Source organism: Centruroides sculpturatus, unplaced genomic scaffold (genome assembly GCF_000671375.1).
Source record: "Centruroides sculpturatus isolate CEXI.00-Female unplaced genomic scaffold, Cexi_2.0 scaffold1116, whole genome shotgun sequence".
NCBI classification, from domain to species: domain Eukaryota; kingdom Metazoa; phylum Arthropoda; class Arachnida; order Scorpiones; family Buthidae; genus Centruroides; species Centruroides sculpturatus.
Window position 1 is genome coordinate 99133 of NW_019385334.1, and position 22031 is coordinate 121163.

General features: G+C 28.0%; 1 protein-coding gene across 2 annotated transcripts in view; it reads right to left on the reverse strand.

The window, feature by feature from the left end:
- LOC111637772 (membrane-associated guanylate kinase, WW and PDZ domain-containing protein 1-like) overlaps positions 1 to 22031 on the reverse strand; it is a 65155-nt gene that overhangs the window by 10996 nt on the left and 32128 nt on the right. For both annotated transcript variants that reach the window (XM_023383343.1, XM_023383344.1), the window contains 11 exons: positions 13257 to 13460; positions 12677 to 13170; positions 12427 to 12606; positions 10814 to 10910; positions 9905 to 10737; positions 7890 to 8100; positions 7685 to 7807; positions 6670 to 6837; positions 5965 to 6002; positions 1236 to 1400; positions 245 to 383 (listed from right to left, as the gene is read on the reverse strand). In XM_023383343.1, coding sequence (XP_023239111.1) covers positions 245 to 383; positions 1236 to 1400; positions 5965 to 6002; positions 6670 to 6837; positions 7685 to 7807; positions 7890 to 8100; positions 9905 to 10737; positions 10814 to 10910; positions 12427 to 12606; positions 12677 to 13170; positions 13257 to 13460 — 2652 coding nt within the window. The remainder of the gene's footprint in view (positions 1 to 244; positions 384 to 1235; positions 1401 to 5964; positions 6003 to 6669; positions 6838 to 7684; positions 7808 to 7889; positions 8101 to 9904; positions 10738 to 10813; positions 10911 to 12426; positions 12607 to 12676; positions 13171 to 13256; positions 13461 to 22031) is intronic.

A 22031-nucleotide genomic window follows, 5' to 3' on the forward strand; every position in this document is an offset into this window, starting at 1 on the left:
ATTATTATTTAGATAATAATATAAGTAATATTTTCATTTTAATTATTATAAAAGAGCTAAATGTTTTTAAAAATTATTTAAATATGAATGAATGTAAAATTTATATTTACAGTACATGAAATTCAAATAAATTTGTTTATTTTTATAAATTCAACTGTAATTATAAAATATTTTTTCATTTAATATAAAGTTAACATAATTTTTTAAATAATAATCAAAATTTAATGTAAAGAGATAATCATACCAATGGCAGCAGGTAATTTGTCATGTCTTTTAACCAGCAAAGAAACTGAATTGCCACCTTGACGAATAATCTCAATAGCTTCTGCATGTGTCATTTCACTTGTGTTGATTCCATTAATTTCCATAATTTGATCTCCAATCTAATTCAAAATAAATTTATAATTTTAATTAGTTTATGTATATTACCAAAACGCAAGTCAATTTTTTCTTAACTATTAACAATTTATTTTTACTAAATATATATATTAAAATTATCATATGAAAATCATAATGTTATAAGACAGTAGACACTATTTTAACAAAAAAATCATATTACAGCTGAATAAGGAAAACAAAAACTTTTTATTTATTGTAAAAACTATTTCATTTACTACATACTTAAATCATACATATATTAAAGTAACATTTTTTAAAAAGTATTTATAAAGCTGTTATAATATTCAAATAATAGAATCTCAGTTCCACAATATATTATCTTACAACAAACTGAATTATAGGAATTCTTTCATTGTTTACATATAACATAAATTATATATTTAACCAAAGCTATCAGTATAAAATTTTTTAATAAGTTACATGAAAAAAAATTTTAAATCACAATTAAAGTCACTTAAGAAGTGGTTTTTAAAGAATATAGTTAATAATCAACAATCATTAGACCACTCATCATCTACTTTTGTAAAGTTTATTTAACAGAATTAATTTCATAAATTTTCTATCATTACTTGTTACAATTGTTACAGCCATTCTACAAATTCACTTTTATCAAAACATTTCATTCAACTTTTTATCAATTATTCTTTTAAATATTTTCATTTTAACTTTATATGCAAGCTATAGATATTGATTTTATAGCAAATTATTTTGATTCTAGATCATATTTAAAGTAAAAATACTTGAATAGTAAAAACTCAAATATTTATTTTTGACAGGGGATAAATGTATTACTATAAATAATTCATATTATGTATGATAAACAAATTGATACTTACCTGTAATTTTCCACTCTGATGAGCTGGTCCATTCTCTGCTATTCTCAAAACATATAGAGGCATATTTTGAAATTCTTGTCCTCCTCTGATACTAAATCCAAAACCTCTCGTTCCTCTTAATAATTCTACTGAATGGTAACATTGTTCATTTTGGGATTCTTCACCCTTTATTTAATTAAAAACAAATTATTCAAATAAAATAAATTCATAATATATTATTTGATGAATATTCTAATGTAATTTTATTCATTTACGACATTGTAGCCATTAGCCTTTTTCAAGTGTCATTTACACCATTTAAAATATTACACAATATTATATTATACAATATATCAAATACAACTTTTATAATTTACTTATTAATAATAATGATCAAACCACAATCTTAGACAAGAAGAAAATCCATTATAATAAACCAGACATCATAAACAACACACAGTCACATTTATCACACACACAGCCATTCCAAACACCCTCAACATAAAATATATACAACAAAAAAACAAATTAGTAAATATATGTAACGTGACCAAGAAATAAAGTATCTCTGAAGAATGGATGGGATACTTATTGAGCTTATAATCCTTTCTTGTACAATTGTCATACCATGTATACTACAATATACATTTTATGCATGCATAAAACATAAAATGTATGTAAATAGTAAATACTAAATATACATATATACAGCATTTACATAACTTATCAGGTCCAGTACTAACATTTAAATTGTATATTCTGGAAGGTTTTTAATTTTTTTGTTCTATTTGAACGCAACCATCATTCATTTTCTAAGTTTATCCTGGACATCAGTTAAATATGACCAAAAACATTAAAGATTAAAGTGATTAATGCAATTTGAAGGTATTTTTGAAGTGTTTTAGTATTCAGCACTGTATCTCTCAGTATTAACATATACTACTAAAATACTAAAAATCTAGAAACATTAACCTTTAACAACAGCACAAACATCAAATTTTAGAAAATAACCATACTAAACACATACAAAATTCTTAAATATAGATATATACACAAACAGCATATAACCACAAAGTAGTTATGCCTTGATCTTGATCCAGTAGCTGTACTGGATCAAGCACCAATATTAAAATAAAATAAAATAATTTTAAAAAAAAAAAAAAAAAAACAGAAGCAAAATGAATCATATGTTTGAAAAATTGGCAAACACCCTGTTTGGAAAACCTAGATAGCGTTATCAGTAATGTCTGTTGCCTAGCTTATAATAGTTGCAATTTTGAGTCTCCTCCTTTTCTTCTAGATTTCTGTAAATTAATTATCATTAATTTCAGAAAGTATGGTGTTTTATGCTTCTAATGTTATGTTAATTAATTATCACATAAAAATAGCCCAATTATTTTAGAATTTCTTTGGCTATTTATAAAATTTCTCTTTATTGCATATTCTTTTACAAAGCAAAATTGTTTACCAATTATTTAAAACTTTGTCAGATATTGTAAAATATACATCAATTTTTTTAACAGATACTTGTCTTAAACAAACACCTGTCCTAAGTGTACAAATCTCCAGTATTTGATTTCAATTTATATTTCTACTATTTATACCAATTAAAGTAAAAAAGATAAAGATAAAAATAAAAATACTGGGATTCTTTTGTGTTTAATTTATTTCTTCATAATTTATATAATGTTAAACTGTTTTTTCAATCTTATTTAAAAATCTCATATTCTTTTATTTTAATTTATGTTAACAAAAAGTTGAGTGTTAATACAAATATATTTAAATTCAAAACATACTGAAACAAAAGTTAAATAAGATATTATTTTGTAGGATGTCTATTATTTAAACTTTTTAAAAATTAACACTAACATTTTACAAAGTGTAACCTCAATGAAAAAATAATTTTAGTTTATGTAAAACCCCAAAAAAATTTATTTTAAGAATATTTATCATAGGTTAAAGCTAGAAATAACAGAATGAATTTGAAAAACAGATACTTGTCTTAAACAGATCCCTATTTATGACAAGTATCTGTCANTTTATTGTTTTTTGAATATTTTGCCTGCGAAAGTTACTTGGATATTATTTTTCTAAAAATATCGTGAAAATAAGGTAGATTGATACAGAAACTATTTATCGTGTACTGTATAAGCTTCAAAATAAATAAATAAAAATAGATTTTATCAAACGATGAGATCAGCCGATTAATTGTATCGTGTACAATATTTTACACCCCCAAGGAAAGTACTGTAGGTTTAGGGTAAAATAAATTTCGTTTTCCCACAGTTAAACTCCGTCGCTAATTGCTGTTGTGAAAACTTTAATACGATCTTCTAACGACAGCACTATGCATTTCGGATATTTTCCAACAAACTGAAATGAATTTTCTTTGTTGCTAGACTAATTTATTAACGCCTGCACCTAATTGCGAGGGTGGGAAAAGTGCCCGGGATGGGTTCGAACGAGAGTTTAGACTAATTCATTATATTAGGAGGTGGAAACGTTGTTGAGATGGGTTCGAACAATAGTTTAGACCAGATACATTCGCGAAAGTGGTCGCTTATTACAGGTGTTGTATGTTGTTTCGGACCAAAAATCGATGCCCGCGGTCGCGTTACACAGGTGGTCGTTTAATACAGGTAACTTATACGAAGACTCTATAGCTAAACTATTCTGTGCCAGAAATTTTTGCCCGTTTTGACAGGTGCCCTTCGAATGCAGGTGGTCGCCTAAGCAGTTTTCACTGTATATATAATTTTCCATCTTATTCTGCATTAAATAAAATGATCTAATTGACTAGACAAGCAAAATTTATACAAAAATTCCTGTGCTAATGTAAGTAGAGTATTTTTCAAAAAAAAAAAAAACACTAAATAAATTTCATTAGTAATATTTTAAATTGAAATTATAGCTGTTGATCATTTCATCTTTTACTATATGTTATATATCATATTACAAACATGATACTTTCAGTTTAATATAGGAAAATAGATTAATCTTACCTCATTCTCTTTAACATTTATATAAACTAATTCATTAAAACAAATAAAAGAATCTCAAAGAAAGTTATTGAATTTGATGATTTAGTTTTAAATTACATATTTAAGTAAAATAAATATTTGAGAATTTTTTGGCAGATGACATTTATATTTCATTTTAGATTATTGGCATTTTTACTTTGCTTTGACACTTAAGACTAATCATTGATACTTGATGGTCCAACAGTTATAGAAATGGACTTGTTTATCAAGAATTTGCATACATTGAATACAAAATAGATATAGATCTTTAAAGTACTCAAAAATATACAAATCTAATTTGTAAATTAATATATATTATAAAATTTAATACAGCTCAGAAAAAATTTTTCAATTATTTATGTAAAATGATCAACTAACAAAACATATTACAAAAAATATCAATAAGTTTTACTTAACTTTAATTTTTTATCTATGGTAACTGAGTCCCTTATATAAATATATACATGCACTAATGGATTTTAAATGATTGTTTTATCAGTATTTAGTAAAATTTCTTGTTTATATGTCAAATTAATAAACTTTTAAATTACATAGAAAGAGCATGAAACAGATAAGAGATTAATTAATGTTAAATAATACATCTTTATTGTTTATTATATTTGATTATCTGGTGATGATGATAGATAATAATGTTTAAAAACAGAATTAATTTAACTATAAATTTTTCAAAATGTTCAAACTGTAGAAGTATTGAGAACTTTGGAAATGCTTAGAAACATTTGATTATTTATTAACTATCAACATAAATATTATTGCTACATTGTACATATTAGCTCAGGATTGGAATTAAAAAGGATGTAAATAGGAAAAAGAACTCATTATTTGTATAGTCTTAAATTTTCAATAATGAAAATAATTATTGCTACATGTTTAATATTTTATATATATATATATATATGGACGTGTGTATCCCTATATTTCACTTTTTCGCAAAAACTACACATCGCACGTGAATGGTGTTTGTATGTGGTAGTAGTCTCAAGTCTCCATTCGTGCATAGGGGTGGTTGTGTCTTGATAGCTATAAGGGTGCGGGAGATATGAGGCTGAAAGTGGTTGAAAGTGGCTTTCTATTTCGAATGTTTTGTTCAAATTTGTTTGAATTTAATTCGAACATAAAATTCGAATATTGGTTCGATTATAGAATGATTGTAAATGTTCCAGAAACGTTGAAAATAGTTCGTTTGACTAAACGTAAAAATTCTCTAATTAGTCTGGAAACGGGGGACCTAATTCTTGCATTCTGTGAAAACGGGTAAGATTAGCTATAATGTAATTATCTTAATCTTCACTATCGTTACTTTTTGCCCAGCGAAGCGGGTCCTTGCAGCTAGATTCTAGATTACTTAGAAAAACAGTCTTTTATATATATAAAAAACTATATTACATACAAATAAAAACCCAGCAAAGCAGGTCCTTGCAGTTAGTATTAATATATTTTTCATTAGTGTTATGTAAAATTATATAGACATTATATATATGCTGCTTAATCTGAAAATGACAGCTTTAGATGCTGAAGACAATTTGTAGTATTATGAATTTATGGCTTATTAAATTTTTAAAAACAAAATAAGTATTAGCTATTTTAGTATATTTTAATATTATAGCTAATAAAATAAAATGTCAAATATAAACATTATATGTAATTATATAATTTCAAATCATTTTCATTATAACAACATTCAAATTATTATTCAAATATATTTATACCTTTTGAGAATTGGAAGTAGTACTTGATTCTTCATCATCTGAAAATAATATATTCAAAAAATATTTAAAAAATAATAATTTAAGTATTAAGATAAGTAAACATTTGTTTATAAAAATTAAATAACATGGAACACAAGTGAAATTTAAGTAAAATAATTTCTTGTTCAATGCAATTTTCATTGTACGTTATTATACACATGCATAACCAGAACTTAATTTGATAGAAAAGTCTGTAATCTCTCTCTTATGAAAACTGATAAACTAAACTAATAAATCAATAATAATAATTCTCCATAAAAAAAGACTAAAATTTTTCTAATATTTTTTGTAGAATCGTAATTGTTTTAAAGAAAATCTTATAATAACTAATACATTTGATAGTTAAGACTACAAGATTAAGTAAATATATGATACAGTTTGTCTCTCTATATTTGTTTTTGATGAAACTGATTATAATTTTTCTTTATATTTAATTAAAAATTATTTAATAAAATTTAAGTACACACAACACACACACACATTTTTGTCATATTACTAAAAAACAACATAATGATTAAAACTAGAAATATAATAAATCATTAAATAATAAAAGAAAATTAGAAATTAGTTAATTATTGATCTATTGTTAAAATCTATTTAGTAAACTATAATCAGTATTTTCCTATTATTTTCAAAGATAAACCTTAAATGTAATAAACTTAATACCTTGTGGTGCACCAATAGTGAGAGTTACTGAAAATCCTGAATCTTTAATCAAATTCACAATATCACCATGATGCATATGTATAATACTAATGCCATTGACAGCTAATATTCGATCTCCCACACGAAGCTGACCACATCTTTCTGCAGGACTGTTTTCTAGAATACGTCCTGTAAAGAAAAAGTTACATTTTATAATATAAATCATATGTTATAAATTATATTTAATTTGTTAATTTTGCTTAAATAATCAAAAACAGGATTTCTCTAGGATCAGTAATCTTTAAACTTTGGAATTAGCTACAAAGCCCTCATATCCAAATGTTTATTAATATACATGAAATATATTAAAATTTGTAAAACATTTAAAGTAATGAATAGGTGTGATAATTTTATGTATTACAATAAATCCATATCATATTTTCACACAAATAAGAACATGCTCTTGTGTGGTAGTTTGATTTACCTTAGAGCTCTGTACTATTGTGTCAACGTAAGTTAGATGTAAATATAATGATACTGTGTGTATCCAGTGACAATTCTGTAGTAACCATTGTTAAAATATAAAAAGCCAAAATATAAAAAAATGCTTTTGATACTAACTTACTATTTTTAAAAAAGCTTTTTAAAAATAGTAAGTTAAATTTTTTGCTACTTGATAGAGTATAATGTCAATTTTACTATCTACAAATGCATACTTTTTTACTCAGATATACAAACATGCTCTTATACGCATAAAAATTGATAAATATTTTTCTATTTTCTATTATTTTTTTTGTTGATATTTTTATAATAAAATCACTTTCAATTGAGATTATCATATATTATGGAGATAATGTTTGCTTACAGTTAAGAAGTTCATAAAATGCTTCTCACATTTATCAATAAAAAAATTTTACTAAATCTATTTGTTCTCTTTTAAGAACAAAAGAGAAAAGAATAGTAAAACAATTTCCTAAATTTTACTTTTAATATTTTCAATTTGTAAATAATATTTCAATATAAATTTTTAAAATACCTATTGTTGATCCAATTCGATTAACTGATGATATGATTACAAATCCAAAACCTTCATTTTGCTTTCTTGTAACAGTGATATTATATGGATATACAAGGTCTGTAAAATGATTGGCATAAGAATCTAAAAGAAAAAAAATTATGACAAATATGTTATAAGCTTTTATTATTAAAAAATTAAAATTTTAAACATTATGCAATTTTACCTTGAAGAGACTCTATATTCCTAGGAGGAATATCTCTCTTAATCCCAAGTGTTACTATTCCATTTATAGAAGCATTACCCATGAGCTGAACAACATGATGATGAGTTGTATTAATAACACTTTGTCCATCTACTGATATAATTTCATCCCCTGGTCTTAATCTTCCATCTAAATCTGCAGATCCTCCAGGAACAATATGACCAATTGAAACCTAAAAATAATAAAAGTTGTTTTAAAACATTTTTTGTAAAAATAGGCATGCGTGTATATATATATATAGCTAATATTTGTAAATAAATTATTATTTTATCTAAATTTTATATAATAAAACTGTATTATTACATAAATAAAATTAAAAGAATTTAAAAAGGCACTTAAATATTACTTCTGATAAAGTTAAAAAAAAATCAAAAATAAAATTTTAATCTAAGACATTTTTTCAAAAAGAAAAACTCCATAGCATTTCCTATCAACTACATAAAATAGTATTACTTTTAACTCTAAAATCCTTTTATATCAGGTATAGTATTTCATACAGCAAACGAATATCCAATGGTTTAACCATGTACAATTTATTATTCAATTTTCTCTTCTACATATGCATTTCAGGATGACAAATTCTCAACCTCTTCAGTGACAAAATTGAATAATAAATTGTACCTAGTTAAACCATTGGATATTTGTTTGCTGTATGAAATAATAAACATGATATAAAAGGATTATAGAGTTGAAAGTAATAAAAATACTAATACCCTATAATTAAGGAAGTAAGTAAATTCTGGCAAATTGATGTATCAAAATAATGATTCTTATAAATTGTAATGTCTATTTCCACTTGTAAAAAATAATGCAGAAACAAAAATCAAATATTTCCCACCTCTGTAGCATAAAAAAAATACCTGAAAATCAAATTAAAGACTATTTTGACTAGTCTGCAGAAATGGAAAGTCAACAGCCAAAAGAAAATAAGGATGATTCTGACATTTCTAAATCAATATGGCAGACATACAAAACAAATGCTGATTGCTTACAAGGAAATGTGAACAGACTACAATATTAGAAAGCTTTTAGATACTGACTGATATTTAAATTTAAAAAAAGATGCAAAATGGTTTGGAATCATAAATCACCATGCATAAAAATGTATATGATGATATATAATCAATGAATACATTTACTCCTTAACGCTAGAGTGAAAAGTATATTATATGGAGACAAAGCATAGGGAATGTCAACAATAGATACAAGAAAGTCAGATAAGTGCAGTTGAAATGGATGCCCTGACAAGATTATACAGATTATTATTTGTGTATAAAATAAGAACAAAAATGAAAAAATTACAGATTTGATGAACATAAAAGAATTAATCATTGATGAAATAAAAAGAATGCTGATATGGCAAATAAAAAGAAAGTTGATATGGCGTGGTTATGTGAGGATGCAAATTGCCAAGAATAGCCATATAATAAAAACTACAAGAATGAGAAGACTGAGAAAGACCTAAAAAGAAGGTGTATAAAAAATAACAGAGGACAGACATCAAGAAAGAAATATATATGAATAGAAAAGAGGAAGAACTGTCTGTCAGAAGACATCACATTCTAGAAACTGATTTTATATATTTATAAAATTAGTTTATAGAACACACACGTGCGTAAGTATCTAGATGTGTGTGTTTGTTTAGAGAGAAAGAAGACTTGTATTTACAAATAACAGACAATTATAATATTTTTTGGTCCACCTGTATGCTGCTTTATTCTATCTGGCAGATAAAAATTTATGGGGTGAACAGTATTTATATTTATTAATTAAAATAAAGCATAGAAAATTAATGTTCTATATAATATTCTTGTTTTTTTTCTTTTTTCATTTTCTGGAATTTTACAGTATGTATTGCTAAAGATATGTTAGTTTCAAATTTTTATTTATTTCTATTTTCAATTATCTTGTTTATTTGATATAAACATTTTACAAAAGTTTTAAAGCATATAATTTATTGAATAAAAGTATTGTACCTGAGAGCCTTCTTCTGTACCTCCTACAATTCGAAAACCAAAGCCACTTTCTTGTCGATGTAAAGTGACTATCATTTCATTTAATTCTGGACTATCTGGTATAGTTTGTGTTCTATACATATTATACTCCGAGTCTTCACTTAAAACTTTAGATAAGAGAGGTTGCTGTTCTTGATCCAAAGAATTATTAGTTTTTGTTGGTGTTAAACTTTGATTTGGTGAGTATTGATAATGAATATGACCAGGAATATTTTCTTTTGTAAACATATGCTGACTGATATTATCTGGAGGAGTTTGACAGTTACTATAATCTGAAGAATATGTAAGATAACTATTATCACTTAAATACCTATTTGAAATAAATTTTGGATATGACTGAACACCAGCATTTATATTTCCAAGATTAGCATGATCCCAATTATTTGTATTATATAAACCTCTATTATTAATTTGAATGGATTTAAGTTCATCTATTTCAGGAATATTCTTAAAATTTTGCAAAGGACCATCACATTGCAAACAATCTTGATTCTTGTTGGATTCTTGAAAATTCTTATTAAACCAATAAGGAGGCTGATCTTGAATAACTGACCAATTAGGTTGAGAATTTGGTGATTTAATTCTAAAACCTGTTTTCCACATTGATAAAAGCTCTTGATCCACAGAAGAATTATAACCTTGATAAGAATTTTCTTCTGGAGACCAATTCCTTGTATCCATAAGAGGAGTTTTTGGTCTATTAACAGGTACAGTCTCCTTATTTTTTGAGCTATACAGATCAGCAGTGGGGGTTTTACTTCTGTAAGAACCAGGAACAGAGGGAATTGTTATATCTAATAAAAAACAAAAAAAGACAAGAATTAAGTAAATGTATTCAATATTTAATTAAATGTACTATTATAAAATTACCTTTTGGTTTAATTTTTTCTGAACATAATAATGACTGTGAAACTAAATTGCTATTTCCATCCATTTCATAATTATTACACTCATATGACCTAAAATACTAAAAAAAAGTTTACTTGTGAAAATAATTCATAAAAATCATTTGATAGTTAACATAAATCATATCAATTATAATATTAAATTAAAAAACTAAAATTGTTAAATTATCATACTTTCAATAAATTTAACAATGTTTTTCAGTGTTAATTTAGTTTACTTCAAACAAGAATAGGCATGCAAGTACTTTAAATATTTCATAAATGTCATCTTCAGACAGAATATAATATATTTATAATAAGAACAAAATTCAAGTGGATACATCAACAAGTTTTAAATAAGAGTTCTTAACTGAAACTTCGACTTTTTTAATGATTTTTAAAGAAATTTACAAAGTTTTTTAGATCAAATGCAAGTGAAAGCAATATGACATGAATAAGTAAATGATGTTTAAATACATAAAATAATATAATGAAAATATGACATACAGTCATTATAGTAACCATATAAAAGTTACACAGAGTTTTTTAACATTGCAGAAAACATAAAGATGCTAAACAATCTATGACTTTAAAGTTTTGAAAAGTGACATACACAGTTCAGGAAATTTAAGTGTTGGCTTATTACATGACCTTAATGTTGTTATATATAAAGATTCCCAGAGAAAAATAACTATGATCAATATTTCAATGCTGGCAAAATTAAATCAATACAATTTTATCATATTGCAAATTGTTAGCAAATATTTTGTCACATTTTAGCAATAAAAACAAATTTTCTCTTAAAGCTCTCAAATTTTAAAAAGATTTAAAATAATAAAGGTACATTTTGATTTTTGATGTAAATACAGATTATTATTTCTAAAGAACATTTCAAAAATAATACAGCATACACATACTCTTTTCCTTAGCCAAGTGAGATATCATTTGAAAAAAATAAATGTTTGCATCTGTTGCAAGATTAAAATGTTTTATAATTATAAATATTACAACAATCTTTTCTAAAAAGAATAATGTACTGAAAGATTAAGTAGGGGAATGTAAATAATGTTAAAAAAACAGACTTTATTTCGGCAGAAAATTAATGACAAATGTTAATAGACTTTTAAAAAGTGTATTTAAAGACATGGCTTTGACAATTTCTTAAATGATTATTTCTTATTGATTCATATTCTATTCATTATCTTAATAACTATCCTTTATACTTTTTCACATCATCATCTTTCATCTTTTATTGTTCCTTCTGTAAATACAGTGCTTCACTAGCAGAATTTTAATATTTTTTGATCAGGAAAAAATTAAATGAAATATGTAAATGAATTTAGGAGTAATACATGATATTATATAAATTGTGTATTACTCCTAAATTCATTTAGACACAGAAAAATAATCATATTCATTAGTAAAATAAATAACTCAGATCTATTTTAAATATTCATGATAAATAGCCAAGAAGTTAGGCTAAGAAGTTTATTATAATACAATATTTTACACAGCTTTAAGGATTTAACTTAGTATTAAAGTTTTCAATTTTTTATTATTAAATTAAGAATATTTTACCGTATGTCATCATTATCTTACCTTATTTCCTTTTAGCATGCGCTGCACGGTTATTTTAGCTGCTTCTCCGCATGGACATTCTTTCAATGTTAATACAACATCCGTATGAGACGCATTAGTTACAGATTTTCCATTAATCTCAAGTAATACATCTCCTTCTTGGAGAGATTTGCATCTATTTTTGTCTAAAATCTTTTTTACCTGTAATTATAATTTAAATAAAATGTACCAAAAATCATTCAGTTTACTATAAACAAAATAAAATCCATACCTTTTGTCCACAACCACTATCAGCAATAGTAAAACCAAAGCCATTATTTCCTTTAATAATTTCTACAGTAATATATTCTGAAAAATCATTTTGTTGCTGATTGAAAGTAGACATTTCTGCTGTAGGATTATCTAGAATATCTGCACTACTGTGTCTTTGTATTTTGGATGGATTTGAATTTCTTAAGTCAGGCATTGATTTAGCAGAACGTGCAGAATCTGATCCATCATCTAACTTGAAGTATTCTTCTTTTACAGCTTCAGGGTCAGCAGTATCATTATATAATGGCCTGTTTTCAGGTGACTGATTAACAGACACAGCCATAGTAGATACAACTTCTGCATTGGGGTCACTTAGATCAAAAGGAAGAGGATAGCCCCGACATACTTCAAGTTGAACACTATCACCTGGAGACATTGCTTGGAAAAGTGTAACAACGTCTTGATGAGTGTAACCTAAAACACACGTTCTGTTGACATAAACTAAAACATCGCCTGTTTTGATAAATATACTATGTTAGTAATTCTGAAATCAATTTAAATTCAAAAATTTTAATAGTTATTATGGCAAATATTTATACCTGTTTGTAATATTCCATTTTGCCAAGCAGGACCATGAGGAACAATATTTTTTATTTGTAAAAATTCTTCAACATCTCCATTATCTCCACCAACAATTGTAAATCCAAATCCTCGTGCACTTTTCACCAATGTTGTTTGAATCATTTCTCCTTTCAGCTCATATGGATTTCTTGTAAATATGTAAGGTAATTTCTGAATTGTATCTGTAATTAAAACAGTTATTAATGAAAATATTTATGACTTTTAATTTAAAACAGCAAGTTAAAATATTTTCAACATTCAAAATTTAGTGGCTTTAAAATTTCAATTGCATTAAATAAAAATGCATAATTAATAATTGGTAAATTTTAATTATTAATTGTTGTTATTAAAATAGTATTCAGAAATAATATCTGTAATTAAATTAAATTTAAAAGATTTAAATATTACAATTGTTTAAACATATCATATTAAAATAATTCACTAAAAGTAATTGATGGTTCTCTTGTTTTGTGATCATCACAAAACAAGAGAACCATCAATTACTTTTACTACAATTATACCTTCAGGAATATAAATAGAATTATACTACAACAGAAAACAGAAAGATCAAATCATATGACAAATTACATATTAACAATGTGTGATTAACAGCATATATAAAAAATTTTATAAAAAATAAAAGTATGAATAAGACAAATAATAAAAATAATATTTTTGTAAGGCAAAAGCATTAACATGTCTATATAAAGACGGTTTCCTCATTATTTGTGGAAAATGCATAATTGTTTACAAAAAGAATGACAAATGAAAATTGACTGGAAACACATCAACCACACATTGTTGTATTTTACATGATTTTGAATGTCTAGATTACTTTCATCACATTGTCAATAAATTTTCTACAGATCCTAAAAAAATTCTGGCATTTCATACCTAAATTTTAAAAACTCAAACAGATAATTCCTATACTCTACATCAGTGGTCCCCAACCCCCGTGCTGCGGACCAGTACTGGTCCGTGGATCATATGGTACCGGGCCGCCCAAGGAACATTAAATTATTTCCATTTTATTTACTATGGTGTATTTGTCTCGGGTTTGTGCGACTTTTAATAGACGACAGAACAACTGAATAAACTGGACATAAGAAACACACTTCGAATGTCATTGTCTTCTATTACCCCCAGATGGAACTGTCTCTTTGCAAAGAAACAAGCTCAGGGTCATTGATTTAGCGTTCTAGTGAGTTAAAATGTTAAATCACATTATATTCATTTTTTGGTGTAACTGTATTTTATTTTGAAGGCATGTTTAAATACAGTTAAATTAAAATTATTAAATTAAATCAATCTAAAATATGAACAATCAACTCAGTGGGCCGCGGTAAAGTTATCAAACATTGAGCAGTCCGCGGCGATAAAAAGGTTGGGGACTGCTGATCTACATTATAGTAATATATGCAATGTTTACTCTCAATATAACCTACAAAGAATAAACAAGTCTTCCCATTACTCCTTACTCCTTGTTGCCACTTTTATGATTTTTCTCCACTAGAGGCACTGCATACCCTCCTATTATTAATTTATCATCACAGAGTTGCATGTAAGTTTGATGAAATAGGAAGATTTTTATAAAATTATACAGTTTTTATTTTTAGTGACTAAAATGGTACTGTTGTGTTCCATATTGTACTGAAAACTCAAAAAATAAGTCACTGAATGTTAGTTTTCATAAATTTACCAGTGATCTAACAAAAGAAAAAGCATGGGTCAGTGTTGTAAGCAGGAAGGGCAGTAAGACAACTTGCAAGTAGCAATGATTAGACAAATGTCACCAGTGTTATCAATCAATGCATAAAATATTAACAGCTGGAATTGTTAAGACTTCCCTAGCAGTGAACACCAAATTAACTTGTAGTATCTGGATGTCTGCAAGCAGAACAAGCAGTTCACTCACCTATACAGATAATACCACTAGTAGTAACAGTAGAACATCCATCCCTAGTTCATTTTCTACTAAACCAAGCCTAAATGAACTAAAAGTAGTAATTCTTCTAGTTCATTTAGAAACCACTGGGAAATTGAAAAAGAATTGAAGTACAGAGAATGCAAACCCTCAGAATGTGCTCAAACAAGCATTACTTCACCTAGTACTGCATATGAGGTCTGTAAATAAAATAATGAGACTGGTTTCATAGCGAATGATCTGACAACACTGTGGAGTTCTTCTTGCCAGTGATGTAAGGACAACGTGCCATATAGCTTCAGTTCAAGTGAAAACCTTGTCACGTTAACTAGTGAACTGTGAGTGCACATTTTGCAAAGTGATATTTTGTTGTGCATCCTGAAAATGAGTGAATGAAGTTAGGAACAACATTCCTCACAAACATCATTATGGGTAATGAAACATGGATCTTTGAGTATGATCCAGAAACAAAATGCCAAAGTGAGGAGTGGCACACAGCACTTTTCCCACAGCCAAAAAAAAAGTGAGAATGAGCAAGTCAAAGATCAAACTCATGCTCATGTGCTTCTTTGACAGCAATAGAATTATCCATAAAGAATTCATGCCTCAAGGACAAACTGTCAATCAGCATTTTTACCATGAGGTTCTTGAAAGACTGCAAAAATGTGTTGCTTGCGTGATGCCAAACATCAAAGAGACCTGGATGCTGCACCACAACAATGCACCTTGTCACAGCGTGGTGCTTTTGATTATGAAGTTTTTGACACAGAAAAATATTCCTGTTGTCTCTCAGCCCCCGTACTTGCCTGACATGAGCCTGTGCGATTACTTTCTTTTCCCCAGACTGAAACAACACCTCAAAGGGTACCATTTTGGTATGACGGAAAACACAAAACAGGCTGTAACAGACTAGTTGAAGGCCATTCCGCTTTCTGCGTTCCAGCACTGCTATGAAGAGTGGAAGCAACATCTCAAGTGCTGTGTCACTTCCCAAGGGGACTATTTGGAAGGAGACAGAGTTGATTTGTAGATTAATTATCAATACAGATATTTACAGAAAAAGTCTCATTACTTTATTTACAGACCACGTATGTTGCTGGGTATATTGTGAGAATTATTTAAGAAAAGATGGACTGAAAAAAATGCTTACAAACTCTGTCCCGCAGTCCATCTCTCCTTTACTGGTTCTCATCAATGGAAAAGACTGAGGTGGATTAAGATATCCAAAGCCAAAATTTGTTTTTATATTAAGAAGAGTTGAATATGCAGCATGCAAGGCTGCAGATCACTTGCTACACTACCCATAAATATTGAAAACATTATGTGATTTGTTTTTACCACACATACAAAAAAATCCAATTTGCAAGGCTGTGGTAATCACGTCAGTACACTGGCCAGTCTAATACTGGAAAAATTTCTCTGGCCTTATATTCAAAATTATGTATTTAACCTGACAGATAAGCATGGCTGCAAAATTAAAACAGCTGGAAAGGGTAAGAATCCTTACCAGCTGTTTTAATTTCACTGCTAAAGGGAAGAGATGTTACCCAATCAAGAAAAATTATAAAAGTATGTAATCAAAGTAACATTAAAGCATATTATTACTGTATCATATATAAACACAGAAATAAAACACAAATCAGTGTTAATACATAATTTCTTTATTTTAATTTTTTGGAGTATGTCATAAAAAATAGTTTAGGGATAATGTATAATTTTAGCAAACCTTAACTTCTTTCTGAGATTAGTTGGTATCTTTTCAATACCTACAATAGACTGGGAGTTTACATAAATTTGACCAAAATATATTTATTATTAGATCAAATCAATCATCATAATAACAAGTTATTGTTTCAGGACTTTAAACATCCACTGTTCTCAAATAATACTGTGTTGTTTTAGTGTTTATAATTATTAGCCTATCCTACACACTTATCAGATGCTTGCTGAATAGGTTTGTAGGTAACACTGCCCTAGAGGCTTTCTTCTGTACTACGCTGGTGACAAAACTTCCATACAAAACAGAAAAGTGGAAAGGCTTGTTTATTACAGTAGATCCCCCTATAAGACAGTAGATACGTTCCGTTCTTTATGAATCAATTTTGTAGGAATCATAGTTTACGGACTACGGCTGTTTGAAAGGTTTTCTTTCATAAAATTAATCGATTCTAGACTAATTCGACTCAACATTTCCAAAATACGTATATTTTTTTGAAAATAATCCGTATAAACTACGTTATAAACAAAAAATTGTAGGATTGCTTACCGAGTGTGTACCGTTCGACTACGCCCGTTGCTAAAGCTTGGTTTCGTCGCGGAACAGCGCATCAAACCGCGGCCGCGATTTCTGATATTATTTTTCTGCGAAAACTTCGTTGACCTTTGGAGACATCCTTAATATAAATAATTTTTATGGCCGTTAAATAAGAAATGTTTCTTTCACAAGAAATGTATAAAATTACAGTACTGGACAGACGATAGGTCGCCTAACTCGCCGTAGCGTGACGCTAGACGGCGAAAAATATATATTTAATTATAATAAAGTTACAATAAATTAAGTTAATATATAATTATATATACAGTACCTAATTTATATATAATTAATATATAATTATATGTACAGTACCTAATTTATATATAATTATATGAACAGACGATACTAAACTCAATTTATCCGCCTAAATGTCCGTAGCGTGGCGCTACGGACGGCGGGAAAGTAGTTTGGCTGCCCGATGACGTTTTACGTATTATAGGAGTTGTTTTTACCGTTGTTTACGGATACTGCCACAATTTTTATAGGAATCATAACTATAGGAAAAGGTTTTATAGGGGGATCTACTGTATTTGTAAGCTATACTATGAATTTAGCAACAGATTTACCCCAATTTCTTCTAACACAGAATTTAATTGTTTAAAGCCAATCTCAAAAAAAAAATAATAATAATCTCTCACTTTCTTTTACTGCAGTAAAAAAAATCCAGCAGCAAGTTGATTAACTTTCCTGGCAACATTCAATGGTGCCATCTGTTATGATATTTTATTTTTAAAAACTTTCTATATTTTTAATTATTATAAAATGGCAAAAAGCTTAATTTTCAGGGTACAAATGGGTTTTATAAAAAATTGTAAATGCTAATAGCGAGTAAAATCATCATTAAATCCAACCCTACTGGAGATACACACAACCCCTTTATCTCCTCTCCTCCCCTTTATCTCCTTTAATCATCAAAATTTAATAGCATCAATTTCCCTAAAAAATCCCATGCAAAATTTCAGAAATTTTTGATAAAAAACACAGGAGTTATTAAGCTTCAAAGAATGTGAACAAAATCATGTCCCCCCACACCCTAACATCCATACATATAAAAAAAACCTCTGAAATTTTTTTCGCATTTCTTGATGTTTCAAGGTCCAGAGTCCAAAAATGTAAAAATCTGGGGGTCAATAAAGAATTGATGCACACCAGAGTAATATACAAATAATCCTTCAAAAAAATCTTTAACTGGCATGAAGTATGTTCAATTGTTCAAACTAACGTTTTCAAATTGGGCTAGCACAGGAATCGGAATTAGCGGCTCGCGAGCCGCATGCGGCTCTTCAAACATAAACGCCAATTTCACCTCACCTCATTTCACCGCAGCCTTATAACTTACAAGTTTATGAGATAGAGCCGCCGAACAAACTGCGACTCGTATGCCGTCCGCACATGACCACACTCGCGTTGATCAATATGAGTCACATAAGAGTGGTAGCATTTGAAGCATATCTATATATGTATTATCACATTGAACGCGTGTCCGTCCATCCGTGTAACGTTGTGCCAAAAACAGCTACTAGAGGCGCCCCTGTCGTGTGTCGTATTTCACACATTTAAATTAATATGCGGCTCTCTGGTACTTTTGTTATCTTGTTTTCATGACAATTTGGCTCTTCTCACTTGACGAACTGCAGACCCCTGGGCTAGCACATGATTCCCATTGGATTTCAAAGTTTGCTATTTGAAATTTTGTTCCAAAAAACAGCTGGTCTTCATTCTAATGGATCATTACAAACGAAAAATAGCTTGAAGGAGGACCCAGGAGGGATCCGAAAATGTTAGCTTGAACAACTGAACATACTTCACACCAGTTAAAGGTTTTCTCAAAGGATTATTTGTATATGGGGATCATTTTTTGCCTGATTGCCATACTTTCCTTCTGTTATATATAACAACTGGGAAAGTAAAAATGCTATTTCTGAGTTGTCACTATCTTCCTTTAGCCCTACTTTAGTTAAATCAAGCCTCACACAATTAAACGTAAGTAAAACTTTAATAGATCTAACACAATTTGCATATCAGAGAAATTATTTTGAAGTTTATGATGAGTTTTATAGGCAAACCGATGGTGTGAGTATGGGGTCAAAGATGGGGCCAAGACTAGNCAAATATTTTAATAATTTTGGATATCCTTCAAAAACAACAATATTAGCATTAAAAATATTATAACTTTAAACTAATTATTATTGGATTCCTCAGTTTTGACTGAGGTATCCAATAATAAAGTTTATTAATTTATTGAGTTTTCAATTAGAACCAATTTATCCAAAAGAATGCTTACTTTGTCATACATCTTTATTTCATAAATTGCCATTCAATAGCCATAGAATGCATTTTGGCATCATTTATCCTCTCCTCTAATAATAAAATTTCTCAATTGGAATAAATGTAAAAATGAAAAGTTCCAGCCTGTTCCAGCAAAAAATAATTTTTTTTTTTAATTTTCTAACATTTTCAGCTATCTATACAGCCATCATCAGGAATGAACATATAGTTATTTATATAACATTCTGGATAACTAGAAAAAAAAGCCATATACAAAAATACTGTTAAGAACACATGTATTAACCATAAAGATGCAGCAAGCTTATCAGCAGCATGGAAATTTCTTATATACTGCAATGAGGACAAAACTACACAATAATTTAGTGTTATATTATATAATCAATGAATCTAGTGTTTATTATTATTGTTGTTTATATTTTATGGTATATTATTATGTATTATACAAAAAGCTTATTTTTGTATACTTTATTATTATTATTTATGTTATTGCATGCTATTAAAAGTTTTTAATTCAAAAATTAGACAGGAGTTTTGATTTTGATTAACTCAAAATGCACATCAAGTAATTGAGTTAGTAAACCCTACCATTTTTTCATAGTCCTGTGCAAACTTGTCATAGAGTACTGTCTTTTATATAAAAAGAGTTCTTTCAATGTAATTTTAGTAAAAATAAAATTTTAAATCAACTGAGGAAAGAATAATCTTTATTTAAGTCATTAAATGCTTTTGAAAAGCTTAATTCTCAGAATCAAACCTAAATGATCACAAAAAGAACAAGTCACATGTACAAAACTGAACTTTAAAAAAAACATTTACTGACTCTTCATTAACACCAGAAATGCCATGAAATTATTGACAAGACTATGTCTTGTTTATAAAATTGTACTGCCAGCTTAGTGGTATGAAGGAGTACATATCAGGAATTGCAATTTGGCACAGAGTATTAGGTGCCCAAATCATGCACGAATAAAAAAACCAGACTTGTAGGTACTCAGGGGACTGAGAACCGAGTCAAAATAAAATTCAAAATGGCGACACTCACTACAAACAGGTAGTAGTGGAAAATTTGTGCATGTGTTGCTAGTTGGAAATGCAAACGTTGCAAAATCAATTTTGACAAGCGCATGTGTTGGGAAGTTTGAAATGAGAAATTGAATTTTGACAAATGAATCTGAAAAAACCCATTTACCTGTCCCGTGTTATTCTCGACATATCTCTGGTTGTGATGTGCTGACCTTGACTGGTTGACCCAAGATATCTCGTTTCAGCACCAGAACCTTTTTTCAAAGTAAATGGCACTAGTCCTAGTCGTTATAATTTTATATTAAAACTAACTTTCGAAATATAATTTGTTTTTTTTCTATATTTATTAATATATATATTGTTTGTGCAAAATAAAAGAATAATTTCAGACAATATGAGATAGCCAGGATTATTTTTTTCAAAAACGGGAAATTTTCATTACACATCAACAAAAATTCAACCCAGGGTGACATGAAATGTTGAGAAATTTCAAAATTGGACAGGTTAATTTCAGCGAAAATGCATTGTGGACGACCTTGTGGTTGTGGCCGGTGAAGTTTGAAAGATCGTGCTCAAAACCAGTGATACCAAAGAAGATTGGAGAATGAGAATGAGACCCATCTTGAGCGTCAAAGTGATTCCGCTTAGTAGTGAGTCTCTAAGACATAGTCTTGTCCCAAATACAGCCTTGCCATTTTACTTGTTTTACCTAAAAACACCATTACCAGTCAGCATGACCAGTATAAAAATGCCCCATTTATTTCAAAATACACTATCAGTCATACATTGCAGATTGTTTTTATTTTACAGCACAGTTGATGGAATAATGCAAACTTTATTAAACAAATAAAAATTATTTAAGTTATAGTTGTAACCATGTATTTTCTATAGATATGCCACAAATATTCAGCTACTATTCGATATCCGGCCTATTCTGCTACTTTTTTTAATATTCGGTATTCAGCTGAATACTGAATACCAAATCATGAAAAAAAATGCACATATTACTTAAAAATGTATTTATTTTAATCACAAATTATTACATTTAATACTTAAAATCTATCAGTGGTAAGTTGTGATGAATGAAAACAATTTTTTCATTATTTGTATTATTTGTTGATAGCAAACTATTGTGCTTTTCCTCATAAACTATACTGCTTCTGAAAATAGCCTCTCCCTATATACACTACTGCTGAGAGACAA